The sequence below is a fragment of the Battus philenor genome, unplaced genomic scaffold (genome assembly GCF_028537555.1).
Source record: "Battus philenor isolate CCGP_79_NKW_IND1 unplaced genomic scaffold, ilBatPhil1.0.hap1 SCAF_28, whole genome shotgun sequence".
Classification (NCBI taxonomy): domain Eukaryota; kingdom Metazoa; phylum Arthropoda; class Insecta; order Lepidoptera; family Papilionidae; genus Battus; species Battus philenor.
In genome coordinates this window covers 2,375,405-2,401,133 of record NW_027181691.1, presented here as the reverse complement: position 1 = coordinate 2,401,133, position 25,729 = coordinate 2,375,405, and the positions used below count along the sequence as shown (strand labels likewise).

Genomic DNA, 25,729 nt, shown 5'->3' with positions numbered 1-25,729 from the left:
ATTAGCCCTTTTCTTACTTAGGATGGACTTCCGCAAAGTAACGCCTAAATCTATTAGATATTGAAATAATCATATTGATAGCACTTTTTTTGAATTAAGAATATGTTGCCTCTCCCTAATTAGTAACATAATTATAATATTTCTGTATTTTTTAACGTATGGTTACTGTTGTTCTATTGTCATTAACAAATTCCACTGATTTAAGGGAGCAAATAGCGCGTTGCCTAGACTTAGGTTTTGGTACCAAATCTTGAGGTCTTCAGAAGTCTTGTCTTGGGTCTGTATGTAGATCGATTAGATGAACATTTCATAGAATGTTCTGGAGAACTATCGGGAAGGCACCACGGCTTGAACTGTCACTGGTTGCTATTAACAGCAGCCTGATGTCTAACATGAAAAAATATTAAAACTAATTATCTTACACTTTCTATCCCTTAAGACATTGTACTGCCAGAAGTTACAGACCTCTGGCATTCCAATAGAAAAAACTTAATGTATCATATTTCAGAGTGATCACTTTATATAGGATATATATTGTATTGTAAATGAAAGCAAAACAGTAACTATATCTGTACTTAATTTGATCAAGCAAATATGCCCACGCTTTCTTTAGGAACCTTAAATTTTATTAGTCAACATATTACCTTTTATACTTACATATCGTGAGCGACTTTATTGAAAAAACAAAAAAAATAATGACACCAAATAAATTATAGTAAACTAAGACCAAAGAACGTTACTTGAATGAATCCATGCAGGAAGTTATGAGGCTTCATTTCCCTCGTGACGTAACATACCTTCCGGTTCCAGGCGATTGAATATACGAAGCTAATGAGAAATGAGGCTCAATCACATTTGCGCGCCTTATATTACCGTTATAATAAACTTAAGTAGATGAATAAGTAGTTAATATATGAATAAACACTTTTATTCTTAACATGTATCTAGCTTAAAACTATTATAAATGTTTTATATGGTCCCCGTTTTTAGCGGCCTACCGTATATTCACTTATCTACAAATATATGTTCACAGGTACAATTTTTCCAAATTACTCATTTTCTATTAATTTTATTTCGTCACTCTTCTATCTGTCCTTCTCAATTTCTCTTCTCGTTCCTCCTTTTTCCCGCACGAAAGATTATCTTTCATTCAATTACCTTTCACAAATCGCCTCTTTTCATCTTCGATAAAATTAAAATTTTCAAGAAGGATTTATTTTTATTTTTTTACTCGTTCAGGAAACTTGAAAATTAGTTACATATTAACAGGCGACTTATATATCAAGGGTTCATTACAAATTTCCGCCTTTAGCATTATTACATACATTGTGAGGATGTGCAAAAGGATCATAATCCTACATAGCCAAAAGTTACTTAAAAAACTCTATGGCACATGCAGGATACGTCTTACAAGATACATAAAAAACATATACTCATATACATATGCATGTATACATATACGCACGTGCATGCACATACACGTATGCATACAATGTACAAATAAATGAAAAAGATGATATTTTAATTTTTTTATTATTGTATTAGTTATATTCAGTTTTATTTCTTGTAATTAATAGGGTATCTGTCACCATTTTTCATTTAAGTTTTTAAAATTATTGCGCACAATTAATATGCTATTAATATATTGAAAAGCAACAGCCACAATGTTTCTTCAAAAAAAAACCTCTGAAGGATTCTCTAGCTTTTTAGTTATAAATGACCCTGCACATCTCTTTTTTGAACTATTATTATATAATTAATTTTATTTGAATTATTACAAAACGATATAAAAATAACTAAAATAAATAATTGCAGTTTCTTAATCGTTTGCTGCAACGGTCAGTTTCACTAAATTAATTTATTTATTTCACACATAATAAACAGTGTTCAATTTGTTATACAATAACCGGCGATAAATATTGCAAATCGATCTTTGGAAAGAAATAATCGGCTAATTTCGGGTTCGTAGAGCGTTATCTCTGTCGCACGTCTGATAAAACGTCACAAATGTAGTGTGGTTTTTTTATTTAAATGCAACAGACAGCTTATGGCAGCCTGACGGCACTGCTGATATAAAATAAAAAAAAACTATTCAAGTAGATTGTTTCAGAGATTATGGATAGGTTAACGTTCTAACCTAACCTAACCTAACCTAACCTAACCTTTTCGGTGATGATAACCTTTCCGGCATTTGCAGCTTCGTCGAACTCGTGCACCCGCGGGCTAATATAACGGAACATAACAGTTCTTATCACTTACCATAAGTTGTAAGGTTCATAATAAACGCAATTAATTGTAATTGAGATATTATCTAAGTTTTACTGATACAGTTATTACAAAAAACTTATTTTTTTTCGTGTATATGGTTTTTATAAGGCCGTCTCGACTTAATCGATTACTATTGCCAGACAGAAGAAACTTGAGCAATCTAGAAAGTTCTATCTCCATCTACCAAGTGACTGTAGATTGGCTTGTTAATTGTATTATTTTTCTCCGGAGAAATGAGGGCGTGTCTTAATTTTATTTATTTACATTTTATTATACACCAAAATAATATATACAAAAAACTAAAAGGTAATGTAGCAAAATAACTAATAACTTAAAAAAAAATTTATATACAGGTACAAGAGTCGGTGTTATCGCTCGAGGCGATCTCTACCAGACAACCTTTGGATGGAGTTGAGAGACATGAAGGGGAGAGCAGTTTAGTATGTACATAAAAAAAACTATTCATATATATATGTATATATATATATATATACGGACGGTATAGTCTTAAAAATTCCTCGAGGGTCACCTGAGGGCCCCAGAGACACCAGCGACCTCAAATCAAATCCGTTTCAAATCAATAACGTGATCAACAAAAACGGCATAAGCCAAATGTGAATAAAATATTTATAAATCCGTTATTATTTTTAAATTTTTTATTATTACTAAACCGTGCTCTTTTCAAAAGAAAATAACTTATTTTCATCCAAAAACAGTATAGTCTTTTTACGAACTAATTTAAGTTAATATATTGACACAATTTCTCAAGTGTGCCCGTTATAAATAATTTAATGCTAGCTGTACAAATACGACTGACAATCTTTAACTTCATAAAACCTTCTATTCCGTGAACTCGGCTCAGATGAAACTGTAAAAGCCTATGGGATAACAGCACTAACATCAACACAGAATAAATAAGGATTGACAATTGAACGCAGACTATGGTTATATTCGATTAGTACTGAACGCTGTCAGTCTTTTTAGCTCATATAGCTTCTTCGGACTAAGGAGTCGTAGATCCGAAATCCATTAATAAATGTAAAAAAAATCTACGACAGATGAGTCTCTTTTTTCTTTATTTTAATGGGGACAACGAAAGGACGCCGGACTCCAAACAGCTAAAACTCTACTGTATTTGAAGCTATTTGTTAAAACAACGGGAAAGCCTTAGTACTTTTAACGGCGGTGGCCTATTGCCTCAACTTCTTGGTACAGAGCTGTAATCTCCCATATATGTAACCCCTAGTGTATTGATTATTATCAGAGAAAGATGCAAACCTTATCTTCGAAGATCTTTCAGTTGAACTGATATCAGATTTGGTCGAAGTCAGGTTCAGTAGGCACAGAATGCAGGTACATGTCTAGTTTTTACACCACTAAAACACTAGAGTCCCATATCTGTTAAATTTTAAAACATCACGCGTCCTAGAATAGGTATTTTTCCCATATAAAATCTATATTTTTAATGATAGTAGTGAATATATAGCATTTATCACTAAAACGTTTAAAGGTTTTCGATCTGTTACAAAACATCTTGTATGCACTTAGTAACATTAGGAAAAACCTAGTCATTTGAAATATAACTATAGTAGGAGCATGGACACAAAGGGAGGCACTCTTTTACGAGTACCTAAAAAGCTTTGCATGAAGTAGTTGAGAAAAAGCCGTGATTGACGTCAGCTTTTATGCAGAAAATTTGCTTATGTTATATGAGTTTATATTTGTTTATATTGACTTTAAAATTTAATCAAAATTTTTCTATGTAAAATTTTCTCTAGATTTATTTCAACATTATAATTTTATTTTGACATTAAAAAAGCAAAAAAAAATGTCATGGTAGAATAATGGTGCATTTACAATGCTTAAACAAAAATAAAGTACCTGATAATCACCGTTTTACTTCTTAAATATCAACGGTAGACTGTATTTTGAATTTCAAAAACCTTTTGTTATATTTATACATTATAATATATATTATACCATAATTTCAGGCGCTATTTTGCGGAAGTCAACCCTAAGTAAGAAAAGGACCAATATATATTTTGGCGGATTGGCGGAAGTAGCTATATATTGGTCCTTTTTTTACATATAAATTGTTGATAAGTTTACGAACAGTGATTGCCCAGCGGTAGACAGACTTGCGATCGAAATCACAGGTTCAATTCCATGCATACAATGTTATATAATTCACAGTTTGTGCATTAGTTATATAGGATTGCCACTGGTTACAAGTTTCCAGAGGATGGGCAGCAATGTCCTCTGCGTAATACCACACCACGGTCAAGTGCCTGCCAAGCGTGGTGATTATAATATATCCCCCATAGATATCTTTTAGGGAGCAATGCAGTGGTCGTCTATGGGGTGAAACGAAGACGACAAATTTTAATATTTCATAATCCGAGTTTTTAAAATGTTATTTTTTTATAACACCTTTACGTTATTAATTATTATTTAATGGAAACAGGCGTTACCTTGCGGAAGTCCTTCCTAAGTAAGAAAAGGATCAATATTTAGCCACTTCCGCATATGCAGTGGTAGTCGTGCAACAAAGTGCACCGCCCGCCAGCCTGCTGATGCTGACGTATGCGGCAAACAATGCGAATCACACAACTGCCACCGCCAAATCACTCAACACGTGTTTCACGCTTCCAGAGTGGGAAACACTGTGTTTGGCACTAATCGGTGTAACATAACTCCTGAAAATGCTCCGTGTAGCTAAATATTGGTCCTTTTCTTACTTATTGATTATTTTAAAACCGATGATTTTTGTACAGGGCGTACCATATATTAATTGACAGCAAATGAGCTGTTTTAAAACTTTTACGCATTGTACATCACCCTATATACACATAAGTACTAAGCAATTATATTTATTGGTTCTTATTATATCATTTTGGTTCATTTACAGTGATCACCTGTGAAGAGAAGAATGCCAAAAAGAATATAATTAGATATAGATGTAAACTTGAATAGATAGAAGAAGTATAGATTGAAGTCCCTTATAATTACATCCTTTAATTAAAATGACGAAGTAGCCAATACGACGACAACATCTACAGAACGAGGACTGTTTCACCCAACACCTGGCGGGAGTAGGAAACATTGTACCCCAATCACACAAACGTACCACATGACATCCATACATGTATATTACATATAGATTCTGTTTTTAAACGGTTTTATTTAGTTCGAATAAATAAACGAATTCCCGTACGGAATTTGTTTATTTATTTGGGTCAAAATTAAAAATTCAAATTTAAGTACCTACCCGTTGTCGGATTGTTCTGAAATTTGGTACACACATTTAATTTAGATGTCAATACAATATAATAAAATCAATAACATTATAAATCTAAGATGGCCGCCGGTACAAAATGGCGGATTACATATTTTTACTTAACCCCCTCAATATGGGTATCAAATGAAAGCAGCCCACTAGTAAAATACGATGATTATGTCAAAATTTAAAATTCAAGATGAACGCCGTTCCAATATGGCGGACTAGGTACATATTTTTCCACAACCACCACAATATGGGTATCAAAAATCCGTTTAACTTAAAAGTTTTTTAAATGTATTTATATATTATTATTATATAAATTATATACGTATAATTATTAATTTATATGTAAATTTGTATTACCTTATATCCATATAATATAACGTTATAGTTACCTAAGTATAGTTTTCTTCGTTGGTATATTTAAGACAGATTTTTTTAATTTATCTTTTTCCGTCTGTTTTATTTTTCTCTTTTATGATTTGTAATAAATAAATCATTTTTACACTGTCTTATGGTCAACAGTTATAAAATGATTTTGGCTTTAAATTTGTCGTCATACTTTATGTAAAGTGTCTAACGGTTTTTTTTAAAAAGAAGATTTATTGTATGTTATTTTTATATTTACAAAATTATAAAGAAGTTGACTAACATTAACAAGGCACATGTAATTCTATTCCAGAAAGTATAGAAACGGGCAGAGGGTAAAGAACATCATCAGAGGTAGCCTATATTGATTTACCTCGTCGAAGCTGTTAGCCTTGTGCGGCTATTATAGCTTCATTAAACTTCGATTCGCGAGCTAAATGATCTACCTTTGTAGCTTGTAGGCTAACTATCTTTATAATCCCTAATTTAGGATATGTCAACCTCATTGTGATCTATCCATGATCATCACATTCATCTGCAAACTCGTTTAGCTAAGTGCGAAAATCATGTGTACTGAACTTCAGTTGTCTTGATTCGAGTAATTTCCTATTTCTTCGATTCTTGGCAAATATCATCAGCTAACGGTGGTAAATGATATCACAGACATACACATGACATCACAATCATCATCAGAGATAGTTTTTAATATAAGACTACATGTGCTAAACACATAATGCTAAACACAAAGTGGACTTTACCAACATATAAAATCTTAAACACATTTTTTGTATAGAACCGCGAGTATCTATTACAACTTTGTTATACAATTTTAAAATAGAACATTTACTTTAACCGCAACCCGTGTAACAATAGTACCGGGAGATTGGTTTTACCGTTTAAAAGTTATGTTGATTTAAACCTTTTTTTATTGGACTTTAAACGATGTGACATTATAAGACTTGTTTCTTGTTGTATGATTTCTACAATTTTTTGAACGAAATTCTTTGACACTTTTTTTAGGATTATTTTTAAAAAGTGAATATTAACTTTTTTTAGTGATTTTCTATGACAAAGTTCAAGAGTAATTGGGAGGGCGACACATTGAAGACGTCCTGTAGCCCACCTGGAGGACAGAGGAGTTTTAGAGACTCCAAATCATCATGGCATTCAGAGCAAGCCTTACTCTTTGAAACTGACCATAAATAAATCCAGTGAATTAAGATCAGTAATGAATGACGGCAAAACTTCAGCTCTGTTGAAGTACGAAACGTTCGTTTCTAACCAAGATTGGTTGGATCGTGCTTTATTTCCCTTCACCGAGTTTTACAGGAGGTACCATTTTAAATTATTGAACATAATATTGTTAAATGGTTAACTACCATCACTAAAGTCGGTCAATAACCACGTTGTACTCTGTTGACTAATTTAAAGACTTCTCTAAAACTTTCAACAAAAATACGGTCATTTTTTTGTTAAATCATTGCTCAATTGTATACATTCGCTCATTCGTATACAAAATTTTTCTGTAACTTCCTTTTGCGTACGTACATAGTTGTTTTGATTTCACCACCATATTTTCTTTTAAATTATCAGTTAAGAAATAACCCGTGCGTCTCTTAAAGGCTCAAAGTCCTAAATCATCATTTAAGTATCTAATGGATTCTGGCGTTACTTTGCGGAAGTCCATCCTAAGTAAGAAAAGTACCAATATATAGCTGCTTCCGTCATGCAGCAGTAGTCGTGCACTCTGTGTTTGGCACTAATCAGTGTAACATTACTCCTGAGGATGCCCTGTGGAGGGGTGAAACACGTGTTGAGTGAATTAGCGGTGGTAGTTGTGTAATTCGCATTGTTTGCCGCATGCGCATTTATGAGCGGGCGGGCGGGCGGTACACTTTTGCACGACTACTACTGCATGGCGGAAGTAGCTATATATTGGTCTTTTTCTTAATCATCATTTAAAATACGCGCCATGGTTATAGGCGCTATTTTCATCTCACGTGGTAAAATCTTCAGGCAAGATTCCTTTGAATTGTTTTTCTTACTGCTTTGATCGCTCTTTTCGTATGAACTCATGTGGACAGCCAGATCGTTTTCTGTCACAAACAGAGGAGGTTTCATTTTACCTATTAATAGCCCGGCACATAAACATTTAATTAATACCTAGCATATGAAAGATTTAAAAATTATATTTGGCACCATACCTACTTTATTTAATGCAATCACAGCTATTCTGTTTCTCTCATCATACATTGTCGCGAAAATAAAAAAGTCCTTGTGTAAAAATATAAAACTGACAGATTCCAAATTCAAAAATAATATTTTGTTTATTTTTAATTATAACAGTATTTATGGCCAGACGAAGTATATTGATAAATATTAAGATTTTATACTAAGCGTGAAATTCAAGAACGACTTTAATTAAATCTTTTTTTTTTTTTTTATTGATACGAGAAAGGTTATTAAAGAGAAAAATAAAATTTTGCGGAGAATATTACAATCAACACTTATATTTCGTCGTACCACTGCGGTTCGTCATGGTAAAAAAAGTTATAAATTATTTAATACCCAAAACATTTGATGATTAAACTAAAAATTTTTCGTAGTATACGAGACTTAAAATAGAAAAATTATGTAAATATAATTATATGCTCCAGTAATGAATATACATATTTATTTTGGTATATAATACTAGTTTATACATTTAGTCAATAAATAAAGCGATCCGACTAAAACGACTGAAATATGTTTTTTTTTATTAGATTTCGTTCTATTGGAAGTGGCAAGCCTGTAATGAAATTTGTTTGGCCATGTATTCATCATCTTGTCTTATAAAGGTCGCCACAACAAGCGACCTAGCGACTTCCCGCAATCTAAATGTCATCGGTCCACCTAGTAGAAGGCCTATCCACACCGCGTCAACCTAAATAGGTATAGTGCTACCAAAACCCCTGTACCGTTCTTTAGAAAAGCGGGCGGAGGAAAAACGAGCAAGATCTCATCCGCCGCCGGCATCGACCGAGGCGGATTCTCCCCCTGTATGACTACGTGCATGTCTAAGGGACGGTACAGCGGTTTCGGTAACACAATAAAATGTTATTTATTCTCATAGCTGTTTAATCGTTTTGAATCTACATTCAAACGCGTTCCAAGAAGGATTTAATGTATATTGTAAGGCCTTCTCAATAAAAAGTCTGTAATTGTCGATTTTTTTAATCTTATCCTTGTCTTCGTATGTATAGTTTTATTTTGACACGCGGATTCGTCTCTGCGTGTAACAATAATCATTTTACTTTTTATTTATCATCAATTATTTTTTTCAACGAAATTCTTCTCGAAACTCGATTCCGATTTACCTTCTAAGAATTGCGATACCGCATGCAACATTGCATTATTGTTTTAAAATTATGATACAACGAGATAAGCACAGTACAAAGACTTATGATAGCAAGACGAAAGATGGTCAAATATTTGGTATAAATTTTATAATATTAGTATTATGTTTATGACTTTTTTATCGACTTCCATCATTGGGTGCCTCCCTTATATTCTCTTGTCATGGGTACGCAGGGACAATTTTTCAAATAATTTATTCAATTTCTAATTTTACTTCCTCGCTTTTCTTTCGTCCTTCTCAATTTCTCTCACTCTTTCCTCTTTTGCTTTCACAAAATCTTTCATTTCATTACCACCTATTCATCCCCCTGGATTACTTTTTTACAATATTTAGTTTAATATTTTTTATCTGAATTTTTATACATTTCTGCTTTAGAACTTATATCTATATTACAATTTTTATTGCCTATTTCTTTATCATAGATATTTCTTTGTCTTTCTCAACTATTGTTTGTGTTTTGTAGGCTTTTATTACTCTACCTATCACCTTCCTGCATACGACAGTTCTATATTAAGGCCACATTCGATTGGCGCTGACGCCGGGAGAGTTTCTGGCTTTTACAGCATCTTTGGACTCAGGGCTTGCTGATCACAAATCCATAGTGTTAATAAATAAAAAGTCAGATGCGTAGCCTGACGTATTGTATTGGCTAAATGATATTCACTCGGTTTTCGGAGAAAGAGTGACTTTTCTTGGTCTGTTGTATATGATACGACGTAGCTAGGTCCCCCGCTAGTTTGACTGACGACAAAGTGAAGGTCGCGGGGAATCAGGATTGTGGCAATCTTTGAGCGAGACATATGCCTTGCAAGCGTCTATCGTCAGCAAAAGAAGAAAATATATACGACTTTTCACAAAACCTATACACTCTAAAATATGGACGCACAGACCGCGGCCAACCGGTCGAATACTGATGGCCCGCCGACAGCAAAAATAATACTCTCGTACATTCGAAAAATATTGAATTCTATTCCAGAATAAAACCAAAAAAAATTAATTACAATATTATATTTCTGGCGGCCGGCCCCTAGTCTTAATAAGTCTGTGCAACCATGTTCTAAAAGGACTTTTTTTTTCAACATTGATATAGCGTTGCCCGGCATATATCATCATCATTTCATCCGTAAGACGTTCACTGCTGGTGAAAGGTATCCTCAAAAGATTTCTATAAACACGCGCTGAAATCAGCTTGCATCAACAGTGGAAACGAAAATAATAATTAATTAAAACAGTAATGACACGTTAATTTAATTTTGAAATTGGCGCCATTTTGTGAAAATAAATGACAGAATGATGTAACGTGAACAAAATGGTAGAGTACTATATTCGAATTTTAAAATAATTATTTAAGGATTATTTTTTGAATAAGGTTATAAAAACAATTACGTCATGGCTCATGGCTTCCAACGTGAATACTTTAAATCAGGAGTGAGCGACCTTTTTTGCTCGGAGGGCTGCAGTTTCAAAAACAAGGAGCCAGGAAGAAAATAAAGTATATGTACAAAGTTTAAAACATGTTATAAACGTGGTATATGTTTGTATTTAAGATATTAAAAATTAATTAGACACATTGTTATCCTTTAAGGCTTGCTTCTCAGTTTTTTTTAAAAAAAAATTAAAATAAATTAAATTATTACATGCCTCGAGGGCCGCATGCGGCCCGCGGGCCGCGAGTTGCTCATCCCTGCTTTAAATAAATTAATAATTTTTTTTACGATTCTCTATGTAGTAACAGCGCGCTTTATGAAATTTAATTCTCCCTATCACAGTTTTGTCATAGATAAAATTGAATTGCCAAATGTGTTGACTCGACAGATTCTTCTAATATTTTTAGACAGAATGATTAGTTATAGGTGTAAAATCTTTTCGATCTAAAAATATGACACATTATTTTTTTTTTATTGGTATGCGACAGCCAAATAATTTTCAAAAAAAACAAGTCTATAGAGACAGATAGTAAACAATAATATATTTAAATTCTGAGTGAAATTTTCTAATATTGTGTACTATATATATAATAGCAGTTTATATAAAGAAAAAATATATATGAAAATTTAATATACATTTCCTTAGCCGTCAAATATTTGACGTCAATCAAAATTAAAAAGTGTTTAAGAAACAAAAAACGATTACAAAATTTAGCAAAAAGATCAGATCAGATACAAATAGTGTATATTGGCCTTATGTGAATCTGTCCGTGAAACTACACAAAGCCTTGTCACTCTATTGGCCGAAGACTAGAAAGGCTTATTGTGATCTAGTTGTGAAACGTAACTTGTGAAATAAATCTATAAAATGATAAGCTATTGAAGGTTAAATACCCGTTACCGCGCTACTGTTAGGGTAACCGTTACTCCAACGGTTATGCGAGACTGTTTTTTTTTAACATTTCTCAGAGACCGTCTCTGTACTATTGTAGTTTATTGTTCTGTCATTATGAATAAGCTTTACTTAGTTTTTATTTTAATTACGTCATAGCGCGACAATCGACTTTTATTCTTAAAATATCCTTATCATCATTTCAGGCTTAGAACATCCATTGGACGTTTGGAACCGGTCTACATCCAGCGACTTGCGACGACCTTAACATGGGTTGCCCACCATCTCCACTCCAGAACCACCTTCCAACTGCCACTTCAACTGACTGGACACGCTCATTTGTAATGTCCAAAAATCTTGAAACTTTTTGTATATGTATCTATATATACACTTATTTTATTTTGTTTTATATATATATACATATATATAAAACCGGTTATTTATTTTCGTCGAGTGGAAGTATACCATGAAGAAAAAAATATATTGAAATAACAAGTAAAAATAAACAATTAATTATCTAATATAAGCCTCGGAGTATTACATCACTGGTTCGTGTCAATTTTTTTTGAGTGATATGGATCTTATTTCTTTAATTTATTGAAATTGTTCATTTTATTTACTTCTATTCTTCCACGGATAACATTTTCTTTTTATCTTTTCTTGTCTTCCATCACAGTTCCTTTCGTACTTTTTTCATTCTTTTCCACCTTCCATACATCACCTCAATCACTTCTTCACAATCTCCAAAGCATCGCAGTAACAATTTTTCCTTATCCTTCCTGTCAATTATTTGACGTCAATCAAAACTAAAACAAGTTGTGTTATGATGTAATAAAACAAAAAGGTGTCGTATATCATACAGGTTTACGACGGAAATACATATATGTAAAACTCAGGTAATAAATATAACTATTTAATAATAATAATATTTAATAATTTTACGGTAAATTAGTACAACATTTATGTCAATGAAGAACTGGCTTTTATTATGCAATAAAACATAAATAAATATATCCATATGTATATATATATATATATATATATATATATATATGTTACATGAAGCCTAATTTGAAGCACAGGATACACTTCAGTCATAAAGAAATTTTATATTTTATGCGTAAAACAGTGACTTCCATCGTTAAACAAATCATATGACGTCATCGCCTTTCAAAAACGAAACGATATGATATGTAAATAATTCTCAGGTTGCAACAATACGCAGAGGATGCTGCTGCCCATTCTACAAAAACTTATTAATGAGCAGTAGCAATCCTATATAATTAATGCACAAAGTGTGAATAATTTAAGATTGTATCCCGGGAATCGAACCCGCAACTTGCGATTGTCTCTACCGCTCTACCGCTAAGCTACTTCTATACTACGATTTTACTAAATTCCTCCCGCAAGGGGCGATGAGGGGGCGTTCATTAAAATAGCGAAGGGAGCGGATACTTTTTGTATTTATATAAATAGATTAAAATTACTAAGTATACTTTTAGTATTACATATAAATACTTATTCCTGAGTTTTTAGTTGAGTGACGTGTTCACCTTGATTTATTGACTAATTTACATGATTAATATTATAATATATATACAACAAACATTGTTAAATTTCATTAGAAAGAGAATGTAACTTTATTTTTATATTTTGATTTTATTGTACATATATCATAGAAATACAAGAGGCTGTTTTATCCCACGAAGCGATCTCTACCAGACAACCTTTGGATGAGAGACATGAAGGAGAGGGCAGTTTAGGGTATGTATTACTGTACACACATATATACATACTTATATATACACATATACCTATATTTAAACGAAAAGGTGTTACATAAGTACGAATAAATAACAAACGCTACACAAAATTTCATTTTAATGCCTGTTTAATACCTAATATCTATTTGAATAAAGATGTCTTGAATATTTTTTGTAAGAAGTGATCTAATTTATACAAAACACAAATAATTTTAAACTGAGCAATAAAAAAAGAAAAAAAAACACACTTTTTAAACATAAGACAAAATCTTTTTTGTCTCAATCATTTTTTAAATCACTGTCTTTATCACAAATACCTACATTCTATATTTTTCGAGGAAATTGGTTTGCTTCCTCCCACTGGGGAGAGTACATCGTACTTCCACTGAATAAAACCCCCTTCGATGTTTGTACGTCATCGCTGTTGCCTACGTCATAGCAACGGGGGCGTGAGGGAGAAAATCGCCCTCTCCCCTCGAACATAAGGTGCGTCGACACGTTTTGCGCAACTTTCTTCTAGTAAAATAAGTATGGCAGTGACCTTCCTGTATGTTCTAACCATCTCTAGCGTCGCATCATATATACAGGACGATTGGTAATAGAAATAAAAGCTTTAAAGGAGATGAATGTTTAGTTTATTTGCTGTCAAGGTGTTAATAATATGCGTAAGAATACGCACAAGAAAGTCGTCAGAGAAATAAAAATTGCTTATGCCTAAATGTTATAAGCAAAAAAAAAACATAAGGAACAGATACTCTAGTAGCAAGGATAGTAACAGTACAATACGCACTATCCAGATAGATGATAGTTCATAAACATTAGAAAATAGATTAATAAGAACGATTCACTTCCCTGACGGTTACATTCGGTGTCGGGTCCAAGGTATGAGTGGTAGACTGGTATATATTGATATGGTTAGTCTAAAATTTGTTATAATCTATCTATAAATCAATGGATTAATAGATGAATAACATAATGATAATATAATAGGAAAAAATGTTTTTAAAATTCGATTATATTTCAAAAATGGATTCTCACATTATTGTATCACTGACCTAATTGTACTAGTCTTAATACCTTTGCCTTTCTGTGTTCAAAATTTAAAAAAAAACAAATTAAAGTTATTTATTGTTTACTTTCAGTATTGCCAAATGTCATCGGCCTGTCACAATCCATTACAAAAAAAATCAATGTAATATATTTCAGAATGATCACTTTATTATACAATCTGATTGTAAATAGTTGTAAAAGCTATAAATATTGTTATTGACAAATTATATATTTCCTTTTAAAGTTTATACACTTATAACCAATCATTCTGTGTATAATAGGAACGAAAATCTTAGAAAATAAACTTATATATTTGATATGACGTTGCTTATGATATATATTATATTTCGGACGCCTTAATCTTGTTTGGAATTATTTTATAACTGTTCGTATATCATCATTCCAGCTTTAAGACGTCCACAGGTTAAAGTCGAAGAATGAAGATTTTATCCTTTTTAAAATCAAGTTACTAGCTAACTCTTGTGTGATATAACTTGATATTAAAAAGTAAATATAGATGATAAAAATTAAAATAAACACGTCAGAACAATATGATTTTGAGTATTGTTGTAATTCCGCAAGTTTTAATTATTATTTTGTGATATCACCATCTTCCGTAACTAAAACGGCCAGTGTATCTAAACATCGTTTCCAAAAAATACAATCTATGATAAAATACACCATCATCATTAGTTCAGACGTAAGATATCCGGGTCATAGGCTTCACCCAAAGATTTTCAATAAGACCAGAAGAGACCTTTTCGAGCTTTGTCCGCTGCGCTGCTGACCTTTGGGCTCCACTTTAGATAAAGCCCCTGCTGCCATCTGTTCTGGGTGCTATATGGTCTCGATTTCTTCAAAATACATATATATTTATATAAAAATATATATACATATATATAAATATATACAGATACATGTATATATACATAAATTAACTTTTTATTTTTCATCTTACGTCAATAATTATACTAATTAAATTTTTATTATCTGTGCTTCTTATCAGTTTAGTTAATTGTCCACGTATATGTGCACGTTTCAATTTGTTATCTTTAATAAAAATTAATGAGTGTTCCCTATGTTTATAAGAACAAATGAACGGGCCAAGAACAAATTACTAATATATATTATTGACGTACAAACAAATTGATATGATTGAAATATTATCTGTGTAGCGTGAATATTATGAAGGGAATAAGTGTTTAGATTGATATTACTATGATGTTTGTGTTTCCCGCCAAAACTGTAGTAAAGATACTTTTTAAAAAAGTGGAATAAAAAGACAGATTGTAAGCGGCCTGCATACCTAAGCAAGGAGGTCGAAAGACACTGTCCACCTTCTTAGTAGAAAAGCTACGCTGCTTGCCAATACTCCAGGACCAAGTGGCCATCAATTGGCTAAATTTCGGATAACAATAAATGATGATCGGTTCTAGGTGTTCTTACCGGAAATTTAGGGAAGAACTTTGTCCAGAAGTGGACCTATTTTAGCTGCTATGATGATCTCAAAAAAACTAACATACACAAATGCAATACGGCATTTATCATCAGATACGATCAACCCATAAATGCCGTGCTCTGTGTTACTCCCTACTACTAACTAGAGAAGTTTCAGTAGCTGCCCTCTACCTTAATGTCGTCATCTGACCATCGCATACGTAGCCTTTTCTGAGCCATTTTTTGATCCCAAGGAGTCCATTCTGGTAGGCTTTTACCAGAATTTTTTTCTCATAATATTGCCAGTAAATTCGTATTCTTGTCTCCACGCTGTAAGGTAGATATCTATGACTGTTCTGATTTTGAGCCATCAGAGTGTCTATTGGTCCCAAAAGCCACCAAACCCACTTCTTTCTATTGCTCTTCGATTGTTTAACTTGATTATTTACTAGAATGAGAAGAATTAATTGGACAAATGTTTAAGATCTCTGGTGGTAAACGGAACCAGAGGTAATGATTTTGTTTTATAGTTAACAAAATCGATGGAAAAATAAGTGTTTTTATTCTCGGCATCGTTACATTATTCACAATAACACCGTAAGCCATGTTTATTTATAGAAAACGTGCGGACAACTATCGGCTCTCATCAGTGTCGATGTAATAAATATACCACAAATGAACCGCGGAGTACTTCAATCTACATGTTTATATCTATGTCAAATAAATATTTACTATATTTACTTTTTAACTGAAATTATAACTATAATGACTAGATTAGATATGCACAGGGGATTCGTTGAGTACCTATATAGGTTCAAACTCAGGAAAAGTCTCAAATGCATCTGTGACCCAGCGATGGGCCGTGGTGTAAGCTATAACGTGGTGTCTCGTATTCGCAAAAGAGAGATATGAGTGTGAAGTGAAGCTGAACGGGTGGAAAATGGCACCATCACCTCGTCGCAGAAATTTGTCGAGAAGATTATAAACAAAAATAAGAAGATTAAAAATGTAAGGTCGGGTATATTTAGAGAAAAATGTAAAATAAAAATGACACAGGAATAAGGAATTTGAAATTATAAATTGAATGATATCAAAGAATGTGGCAAAGAAAGAGTGGTGATGCGTGTACGAATTGTAAATGAAAGGAAGAAAGAAAAAGAAAGTATGATAAATGAAAGAGGACGTAGCAATAGAGATTGTGAAGCACGAAAGAGGAGAACGAAAATAAAATACTAAGTAAAGTTTCTGTCCCAAATACGATAAGGAAAATGAGAGACCCTCAATAACAAAGGCCATTAAAAATCAACCACTGCCTCCGTAGAATTCTGAGGAGTTACTGGTCCGAGAAAATCACCAAAATAAATCTATGGGTACCCTGCAACGAGACGAGCAGTTGCATAAATGGAGTTGGTTAGGTCACAAACTCTGAAGTCACCCGAAGGAACGCGCAAGCGTGGTCCTAAGCAGTCTTTTTGCCGGACAATAAATGAAGAGATGTAACCAAATTTAAATTCAATTAAAAATACAATATATCTTTATTTATGTAGGCATTTACTTCGCTTGTCGATTACTTTAACACAATAAGTCGTAATCTACCAGAAGAGCCAGCTAGAAACTCAACGGTTACTCTTTAAAAAGAAATTTAACAATTAGTCATATGTACAATGTAATATCAATCTTGTAAACGAGTCAACAAATCAAGTTACATATTTCGATCAACTAAAAACTCTTGATTGTTATAATAATATATATGATCATGCTATCTTCATCTCCAAAGATAATATCTTTTCCTTTCTGACAGGTTTTCTTTGAATTCTTTCATTTACTACTTTTATCGCATTATTCTTTTTTGTCACAAACAGAGGAAGTTTCATTGTACTTTTTAAGACACACATACAGATAATAAACAACAAATAATTTTAAAATTATTTACTTTACTTTCCCTTTTTTTCGAAAATATAACGAAAGGCAAAAAATGAGACAATTTTAATATGGTTTTATGACTACTTTATTTATTATTTCTAGAACAATTGATTTTTGGATAAGGTATACCCTATATTAATTGACAGCTATATTTGGACCCTTTTAAAGTTTTTATGTCTGTAACCAAACACCCTGTATATGTTTCGTATTAATTAAAAATGATAAAAGGTCTGAAAGCGTTAATATAAATATAAATCTTTTAAATATATTCCACAATATTCGAAAATTACTTGGCTGATACGGCAAATTTGTTTTTTTTTTTGTTTATTTATTTTCGTAAAAACAGGAGATAGGTGTGATAGGTAAAGAATGAAAATTTGCGAGAAAAATTATGATAACCAATGTTTTTTTTTAATATGAAACAAAAAAAGGGATCAAAGAAAAAAATACAGTGTATCTTAACAGTGGCGTACCTAGAACTTTTGCCGCCCGGGGCGATCTCCAGTTTGCCGCTCTTTCTATTATAAGTCAATCAAATAGTGGTTTTTATAAATTAAGAAATAAATAAATTGTGTTAATTACACATAAATAAATTATTAAGAAATTTAATCGATATTAATTAATGCACAGAGTAGACATATTTGTATGCACTCGTAAATATATTTATATAATATCTACTCTTCTAGCTTTCATACTAGAAAAATCGTGTATAATGCTCTCAAAATTTATATTATTTGTAATTTCTTGTTATACTGACAATATTGCAAGATTTTGTAGTCTTAATTGACTCATTGTAGAACGAAGATAATTTTTTATCAACTTCAATTTTGAGAAGCTTCTTTCGCAACTAGCGACACTGATTGAAATTGTTAAAAAAATTCTAAACAAAATTACAATGTTGGGAACAGAATTTTCATTTATAATTCAAGAAAGAAAATAAATATGAAATGAATAAGTTGCTTTTTACAACTATAAGTAAATATAAAAAATGCCGCCCCAAGGTAAGTGCCGCCCGGTGCGGACCGCACCCACCGCCCCCCCCCCCCCCCCTAGGTACGCCACTGTATCTTAATGCATTACAATGGAAAGAAAATCACATAATTACATACTGTATGGTACAAAATAGATTTTTTTTGTAAGTAATCGTTGTTTTTTGAAGTTTTTTTTTTAGTTTTATTTTACACATTGATGACATACTAATGGCGTAGTTTGGTCGTACAAAAATAAAAAAAATCTTTATTGAAGTATAAAAAACATACTCTACAAACTGTATAACATTATTAGGTATGTCTAACAAAATAAAAAAATCCTTTTTTTTATTTAATATCCAAAAGAATCGTTCATATATTTAAACTTTTATCCAGATGAATTGACATTCAAAATGAATACAGAAACTGATCAGTTTGAATTACAATTTCTTTTTATTAAACTGCTTATATGCATTCTCTACCAGTCAACGTCAAAATAGAAATTCTAAATTCAAAATATTATTATTCAAGTAGCAATTTAAAAACTTTTTAATCGTTGTGTGTTTTAACACTATAAGTAATAAGCTTCCACCGGCTCGGAAGGCTGAAGCCGGGCGGAAACTCAACAGTTGTTCTTTTAAATGAAATTTAACAATGTTTAATGTATCATTATGATATTAAAATGCTGAGAGGTAAATAACCAAAGTTCTTTTCATCAAAACTAAAAACACTTAAATAATGATTTATTTAATAATATACTTTTAATTTTAGATTTGAAACTAAAATTGGAAGGTGTAAGATATCTTGTAGAATTTTATCGTATATGCGTAAAGTCAAACCCATGAATGATTTATTAACATTTCAAAGACAAGATATAGGCGTTACGAGTTTATTTTTAATTCTTATATTTATTAAGCGTCTGTCACTATTCTTAGAATTTAAATTTTGGACCATAAATAATATAATAATAAATATGTATTGAGAAGCAACCGTCATAATGGCGTAAATATGTTATAAAATGTACATTACTATGTACTTTATATACACAATAAATAATTTACTTAATATATAATTTCTCTAAATTGTTAGGGGATCGAAAGGTCATCGAACTCATAGATTGATTTTGTAGGCCCTGCATGGATTGACCTGACGCCAGGAGACCGTAAAGAGACCTCTACTTGAGCAGCACAGAACTCATTTTCCAAATTCAAATCCGCGTTCGAATTTAAATCAGTGTTCGAATTCGATTCGCATTCGAATTCAAATTCGCATAAATTATTTAAAACAAAACACTTAGTTGTCGTAGTGGCCAGTAATATGAATATTTCTTACGTAAACGCTACACCCCTATAATTTTGACATCTAAAGCCAATCACAATGTATATAGAAGAAGTATTAAAATTTCGTATATAATTTAATATGAAAGTTACAACCACAGGTTTTGAGTACGACAAATTAACATTGACTACAGGAAGGCAACAATCTATTCCGGCATGCGGCCTTTCTGGTTCTCATTTTTGGCAGCGACTTGACTCCTGGAGCGACAAGTTTTTATACGCCAATCCGGAATCGTACTTCTCGGAAATAATTAAAATTTCACCACCATAACTTATTACATTTTGTGTAATATTATTACAATTTATTATCTGTTAAGGTTACAGTTTTTTTTTAATTTAGTAACAAAACTAACTTGCATATGTAATTAAATAAAATACTATAACAAATTCAATATCATGTTTCCCTAATTTACTGAAACTTACTGACTAATCCCTGTATAAAGGCTATCTACATGTTTATGTTGACTTTTTAGATTTCTCTGAAATTTTAACGTAATTATTTTTATCGTGGTAAGTTACGAAGTTACCCTAGCAATTATATTTTTTTCATTTATTTATTATTGACAGATATGTATATAGATGTACGTATTTGCCTTGATTCGAAAGAAGTCCTCAAGGTCCATGGTCTTTGATCGTGCGGCTGCTTACCACCATCAGGGCAATACCGAACTGTGGTTTAAAATCAGGCCAGACCTTCTGCCCACTATCCTTTTAATTGAAAAATATTTTTCTTCTGTTGCAGAGTTCGTTGTTTCTTTTTACCTACCACACCTCGGTCAGACAATTAATTATGCGACCGGTTCACTTCTCATTTCCAATTACCTATTCTGAATCTATGGAGGAAGTCTATGCCCAGCTGTGGGCGTCCTAATGAAATAATGATGATAATGAGTGATATGAACGCCCATTGAACTTTTATTTTATTGTAACAAAATGTTTTTTTTTCTATGTTACGTTTCCAAAAAAAGAACATTATAGTAATAAAAGTTGATTTACTCGTAAATGTATATATTTTTTAGACTTCCTGAACGACAAAGAAGTGGAAAGAGATAAAATAGGTATTTATCTCTATTAATTTCCTTCTATTTTGAGCAATGACCTATTGCTGTTATATACATGGTTGGGATTTTTCACGACATTGAATTAGGAATGAGAAGATCCGTAAAAAGGAATGTAACCAAAAAAACCCACCAGCTGGTTGACAAGTTGAAGTGCCAAGAGTTCTGAAGTAGAGAAGCACCGGTACAGTAGTAGAGTACATCCATCCACAAGGTGGACAATGTCCTTGTTAAAGACAACAGAAAATTGGAAATTGGATTAAATCCATGGAGGATGGCTTCCTGCCAAGTCCAGCTGTGGACTTCCAACTGCTGATATGATGATGATCATTTTAATAGAAAGCAGGAAATTTGAAGAGGACACACGAGCTATACCTCGAATCAGTCGATATGTTTACCGCGGTTCGCTTATAACATCTAATGGTAATTGTGATGTCTAAATAATAAGGCGAAGAGATAAAGGGAGATCCACAGCACTATTAAAACTAATGCGTGCCATTGTCTTCTCCATAAATATGGAACTCTACGTACATAATAATTATTTTAATATTAATAATTATTAGTAATATTTTACGCGTACGAAATCTAGATACTGTTACACAACACGAGTTACAGAACCCTTTAAACAATAAACACTGAACCCTATTTCCGTGAACACGCGTGACCTGGAGTTATTTATATATTTTTGTGTACGATTCTCGAAAATTCTACCCGAGTACTATCTCGAACTTACTAGAACCTTATCCGTAGTATAAATAAGTGTACTCCTAAAGACGAAGGTTCAGTGTTGTTTATCGAGTTATAAGATTAAGATCTACGATCAGCGATACAAAGTGACGATTTAGTAAGTTATTTGGACAGTAATTAAAGTTTGGACTATGCGAAAATATACTTTATATTAAAGTAGGCTGACCATCTGATTTGTGAATAAAAGACTCCTTGTGAACTAGTGGTGTTGCATTTTGAGTCAGAACCTACAGACCGTAACAACTATAACTAAGTAAAGAAGTAAAATAACGTAACAATACTTAAGTGCAAGGCAAAGGATAGACACATTCGAAATGTGTTTTTTGCGCAGTGTTAAGAATCTTGTAGACAGCGCACTACACATATTCGTTTATCCTTAAATAGTTCAGATTAGACCGTACTATAAACAATTTCCTTATATAGAATACTCTGTTAATTCGTCTACATTGCACGGAGTAGCTCGGACAGTCAAGAGAAGCTTGTTATCGGTAATTTGGAGAGTAAATATACCATAGGACGGTCACCTACTCTATGCGCTGACGCAATTTCAGACGCTTGTAACACCATCGTGGACCGCTGCTTAAAACTTTAAAAAAATAGAACAGCCTGAAAAAAGAGGTAGCAAATACTGATATGCTTCACCACGACTTTCAGTTATAAAGAAACGTAGAAAAAGGAGCATTTTATTATCTATGTATATCAGACTTCGAAGCTTCTGTAACTTGAGCGCCTGCTCCATTTTCTTCTCAATAACTAAGACACTCCGTTCAATAGTTATCCGGAAAAAATCGATGCTTGCAATAACTGCCGTATGTACTACCTCTTTTATTACAATTTATGTTTTTTTTTTCAGTGTTTTCATGTACAATCATCATCTTTACAACCTTGGGAAGCCCACTCTTGGATTTAAGTCTCTACCACAGATTTGAGAAAGAAAATGAAAGATTAGAAGCGGCCTCTATCCGGTGTCATCCGACTACCTTTACAAGTTTCTCTGACCATCTTTTGAATTTAATATATAATACAGAGTTGAATTAACCACCTTTGTATATAATATTTTAATACGAAATTTTAAAATTAGATCTCCGAAAATATAAATAGCAGATTACGTTTTAGCGATCATCATATGACATAATGGTGAATAATAGCTCATATACATTGTTTTTACACCTATTTTCAATCAACCTATATAAAGTTATCACTGAAATATGTTACATTAATCTATCGGAATTCGACAAGCCAATAACTTTTGACATTACAGTCAGCAGGAAGATATAGTAACAATTATTAACTATTATGTATAGTAATCCCAATTTTTAAAACGGTTTTTCTTACAATATTTTAATTTTGTTAATATTTCGGAAATCATTGATTTTTAGGTAGGATTCTATAATCAATCACCTGTATCCTATATGGTACTTATTAGTAAATATAATGCTTTCAAAAGTTTTTATTATATATTTTAAACATGCGTTACACGTGGAAAAGCGCTGTTACTAAGACATTTTTATAAGGAAGACAAACGCGTGGAACGAGTTGATTCTGACCCCAACAGAGGGCTTGGGGTGGGGACTATGGATCGATGGACCCACGTGGATCTGATGCAATAGGTACGCGTTCATTGATATATTATGATTTTTTTAATATTTTCGCGCCTTTATTACAGTTTTACTATGTATTTCTTTTTAAATTTTTACCTGCCAGTGTGTCAAAAAAAATTAAACATTTTAAAAAAGTATTTATAAGTTACGGCATACTTACATGTTTTTAGAGAAAAAAAAATTATAATATCACTACAGTTCGCAAGTATAAATGTAACAAATTTATTTCAGTTAACATTTGACTATGCATCCAATTATCATTATTTAAATTAGTAGCTCTTTCCAGCTGTGGTCAATAGGAGATAACGTAACGTAATTACAATCTTCTTTTGTAACAATGCAAATAAATTATGATATTATCAAATGGTATATACGTAACATATATTATTAATATTCGAAAATCAAAAATAATTTGAAAAAGGAACATTACTTAATAAAAATATTTATACATATTATATAATATTTAATACATAATGTACAGAGTTACCAGTTTTTAAAGATTTCGTGCAAACTTTCTAATTAATGTTAAATATTCTTTTACATTTTTTTTAACATAAATATTAAACGACCTTGTTTAATATTTACGACGATTATTAACTATTTACTATTTATTCAATCATATATAATAATATAATCTGTTATAGATTCCGTGTTTCCTTTTTTAATGTAAATATTTAGTTTTTGGACGAATAATTTAAATTATACGTAAAAGTTATAGTTTTAATTATCTTGAGGCGGTTTAATAAAATATTTTATAAATAAGTAACGGCATTCATTCTCTACAAATACGGAAATCATGTTAAAACCAGATTTCAACTTTTATTATTGTTTAACATTTCATTAAATATTATCTTCTCAAATGTTAAAAGTCAATCATGTGACACTAAAATAATCATTATAATCCAAAAATATGTTTTATTACAAAAACATGGATCAAAAACCGTACTTACATATTTATTGTATTTATTCACTTAAACAGTTTTTAAAAAAATAAATGAAAAATTACACCGCACTGATTCCCGCGCTTTTCGAAAAGAGCGACTAAGCCCGCCAAGACGTTTCGCGAGACTGCCGTGCGCCATTTATGAATGAGACAGCAAAGCTCTTTAACCCGAGAGTAATAAAGATATGTATATACATACATTCGTATTGAACCATCACTAAGGGTTGCATCAGGGTTGTAAGCTTAGCCTTAAAACGTGTTATATAATTATATATATTATGTAGGAAAACAACTAATTCGTCACTTAAAATTAAATTATTTTTTTACAAACTCATACTGTGAAATTTATACATTAATTATACATATTGTTGCTCGATGTTTTATAATAATTAATACATAGCGTTGTTTTCATTGCACCATGGCAAAAATTGTAAAATAATCTATTTACAAAGAAAGTTTTTTTTACTTTTGTACAATTTAACTAGTGCAATGGGAAAAGTTCAGTGTCATAGATACGACAAATAAAATTCACCTAAATAAGACCTGAAAATTTTAAATAACCTAGAGGTAATAATTTTTTCGCTACTCAATTAAACATGTCAGTTCCGTATGACTACTTTCAATCAAACGCAGACAGACAGTCTTGTTATTTCATAAAATACTTTTCAACAATTCAAGGTAACACTTTCTAGATTCTTTTAATGTGACGCAATGAGTTCTGTAAGTTTATCAGTCTGTTTAAAAAAAAAACTGCCTCAGATATTAAGATGGTTTACAGCGTCGCCATGAAATTTGTAGATTTTTAAGGATGACTAGCTGTGTGGAGATGATTTTGCGCACCACGAGTGTACGCCACATATTTTAAAATAAAATATAAACATCTTTCTGGCTAAAATAATAGTAAAACTTGTTTTTACTATGATATCTAATTTGCAACGCTATTATATATTTGATAATAATGAGCTTTATACTAAGTTCTGTAAATAAATTCGTTTTGCTGATGCAAGATAAGTTGTCACTTTTGCTTCACCGAACCACGTCAGGACGGCCACATTACTAGCAGCATCCAAAATAGCGCAAGAATGATTTAATACAAAGTATTAAATCATTATTAAATTATTAAAACTAAAATTATTAAAGCATTAAGAAGCGCTCTTTCGTGATCCTTACTTGTATTAAAAAATACATGAAAAAATATTATTAATTATTATTTCACACTTAAAGAATTATACAGTCCTTCCCGTCCATATCGATCACGGCGACCCTAAA

At 31.8% G+C, this 25,729-nt stretch overlaps 1 protein-coding gene across 1 annotated transcript in view; it reads right to left on the bottom strand.

The window, feature by feature from the left end:
• LOC137925915 (large neutral amino acids transporter small subunit 1) overlaps positions 1-24,566 on the bottom strand; it is a 76,897-nt gene extending 52,331 nt beyond the window's left edge. The window contains exon 1 of the mRNA XM_068769401.1: positions 24,468-24,566. Within this exon, the coding sequence (XP_068625502.1) occupies positions 24,468-24,469 (2 nt within the window). The 5' untranslated portion in view covers positions 24,470-24,566. The remainder of the gene's footprint in view (positions 1-24,467) is intronic.
• Positions 24,567-25,729: the final 1,163 nt, after the last annotated feature.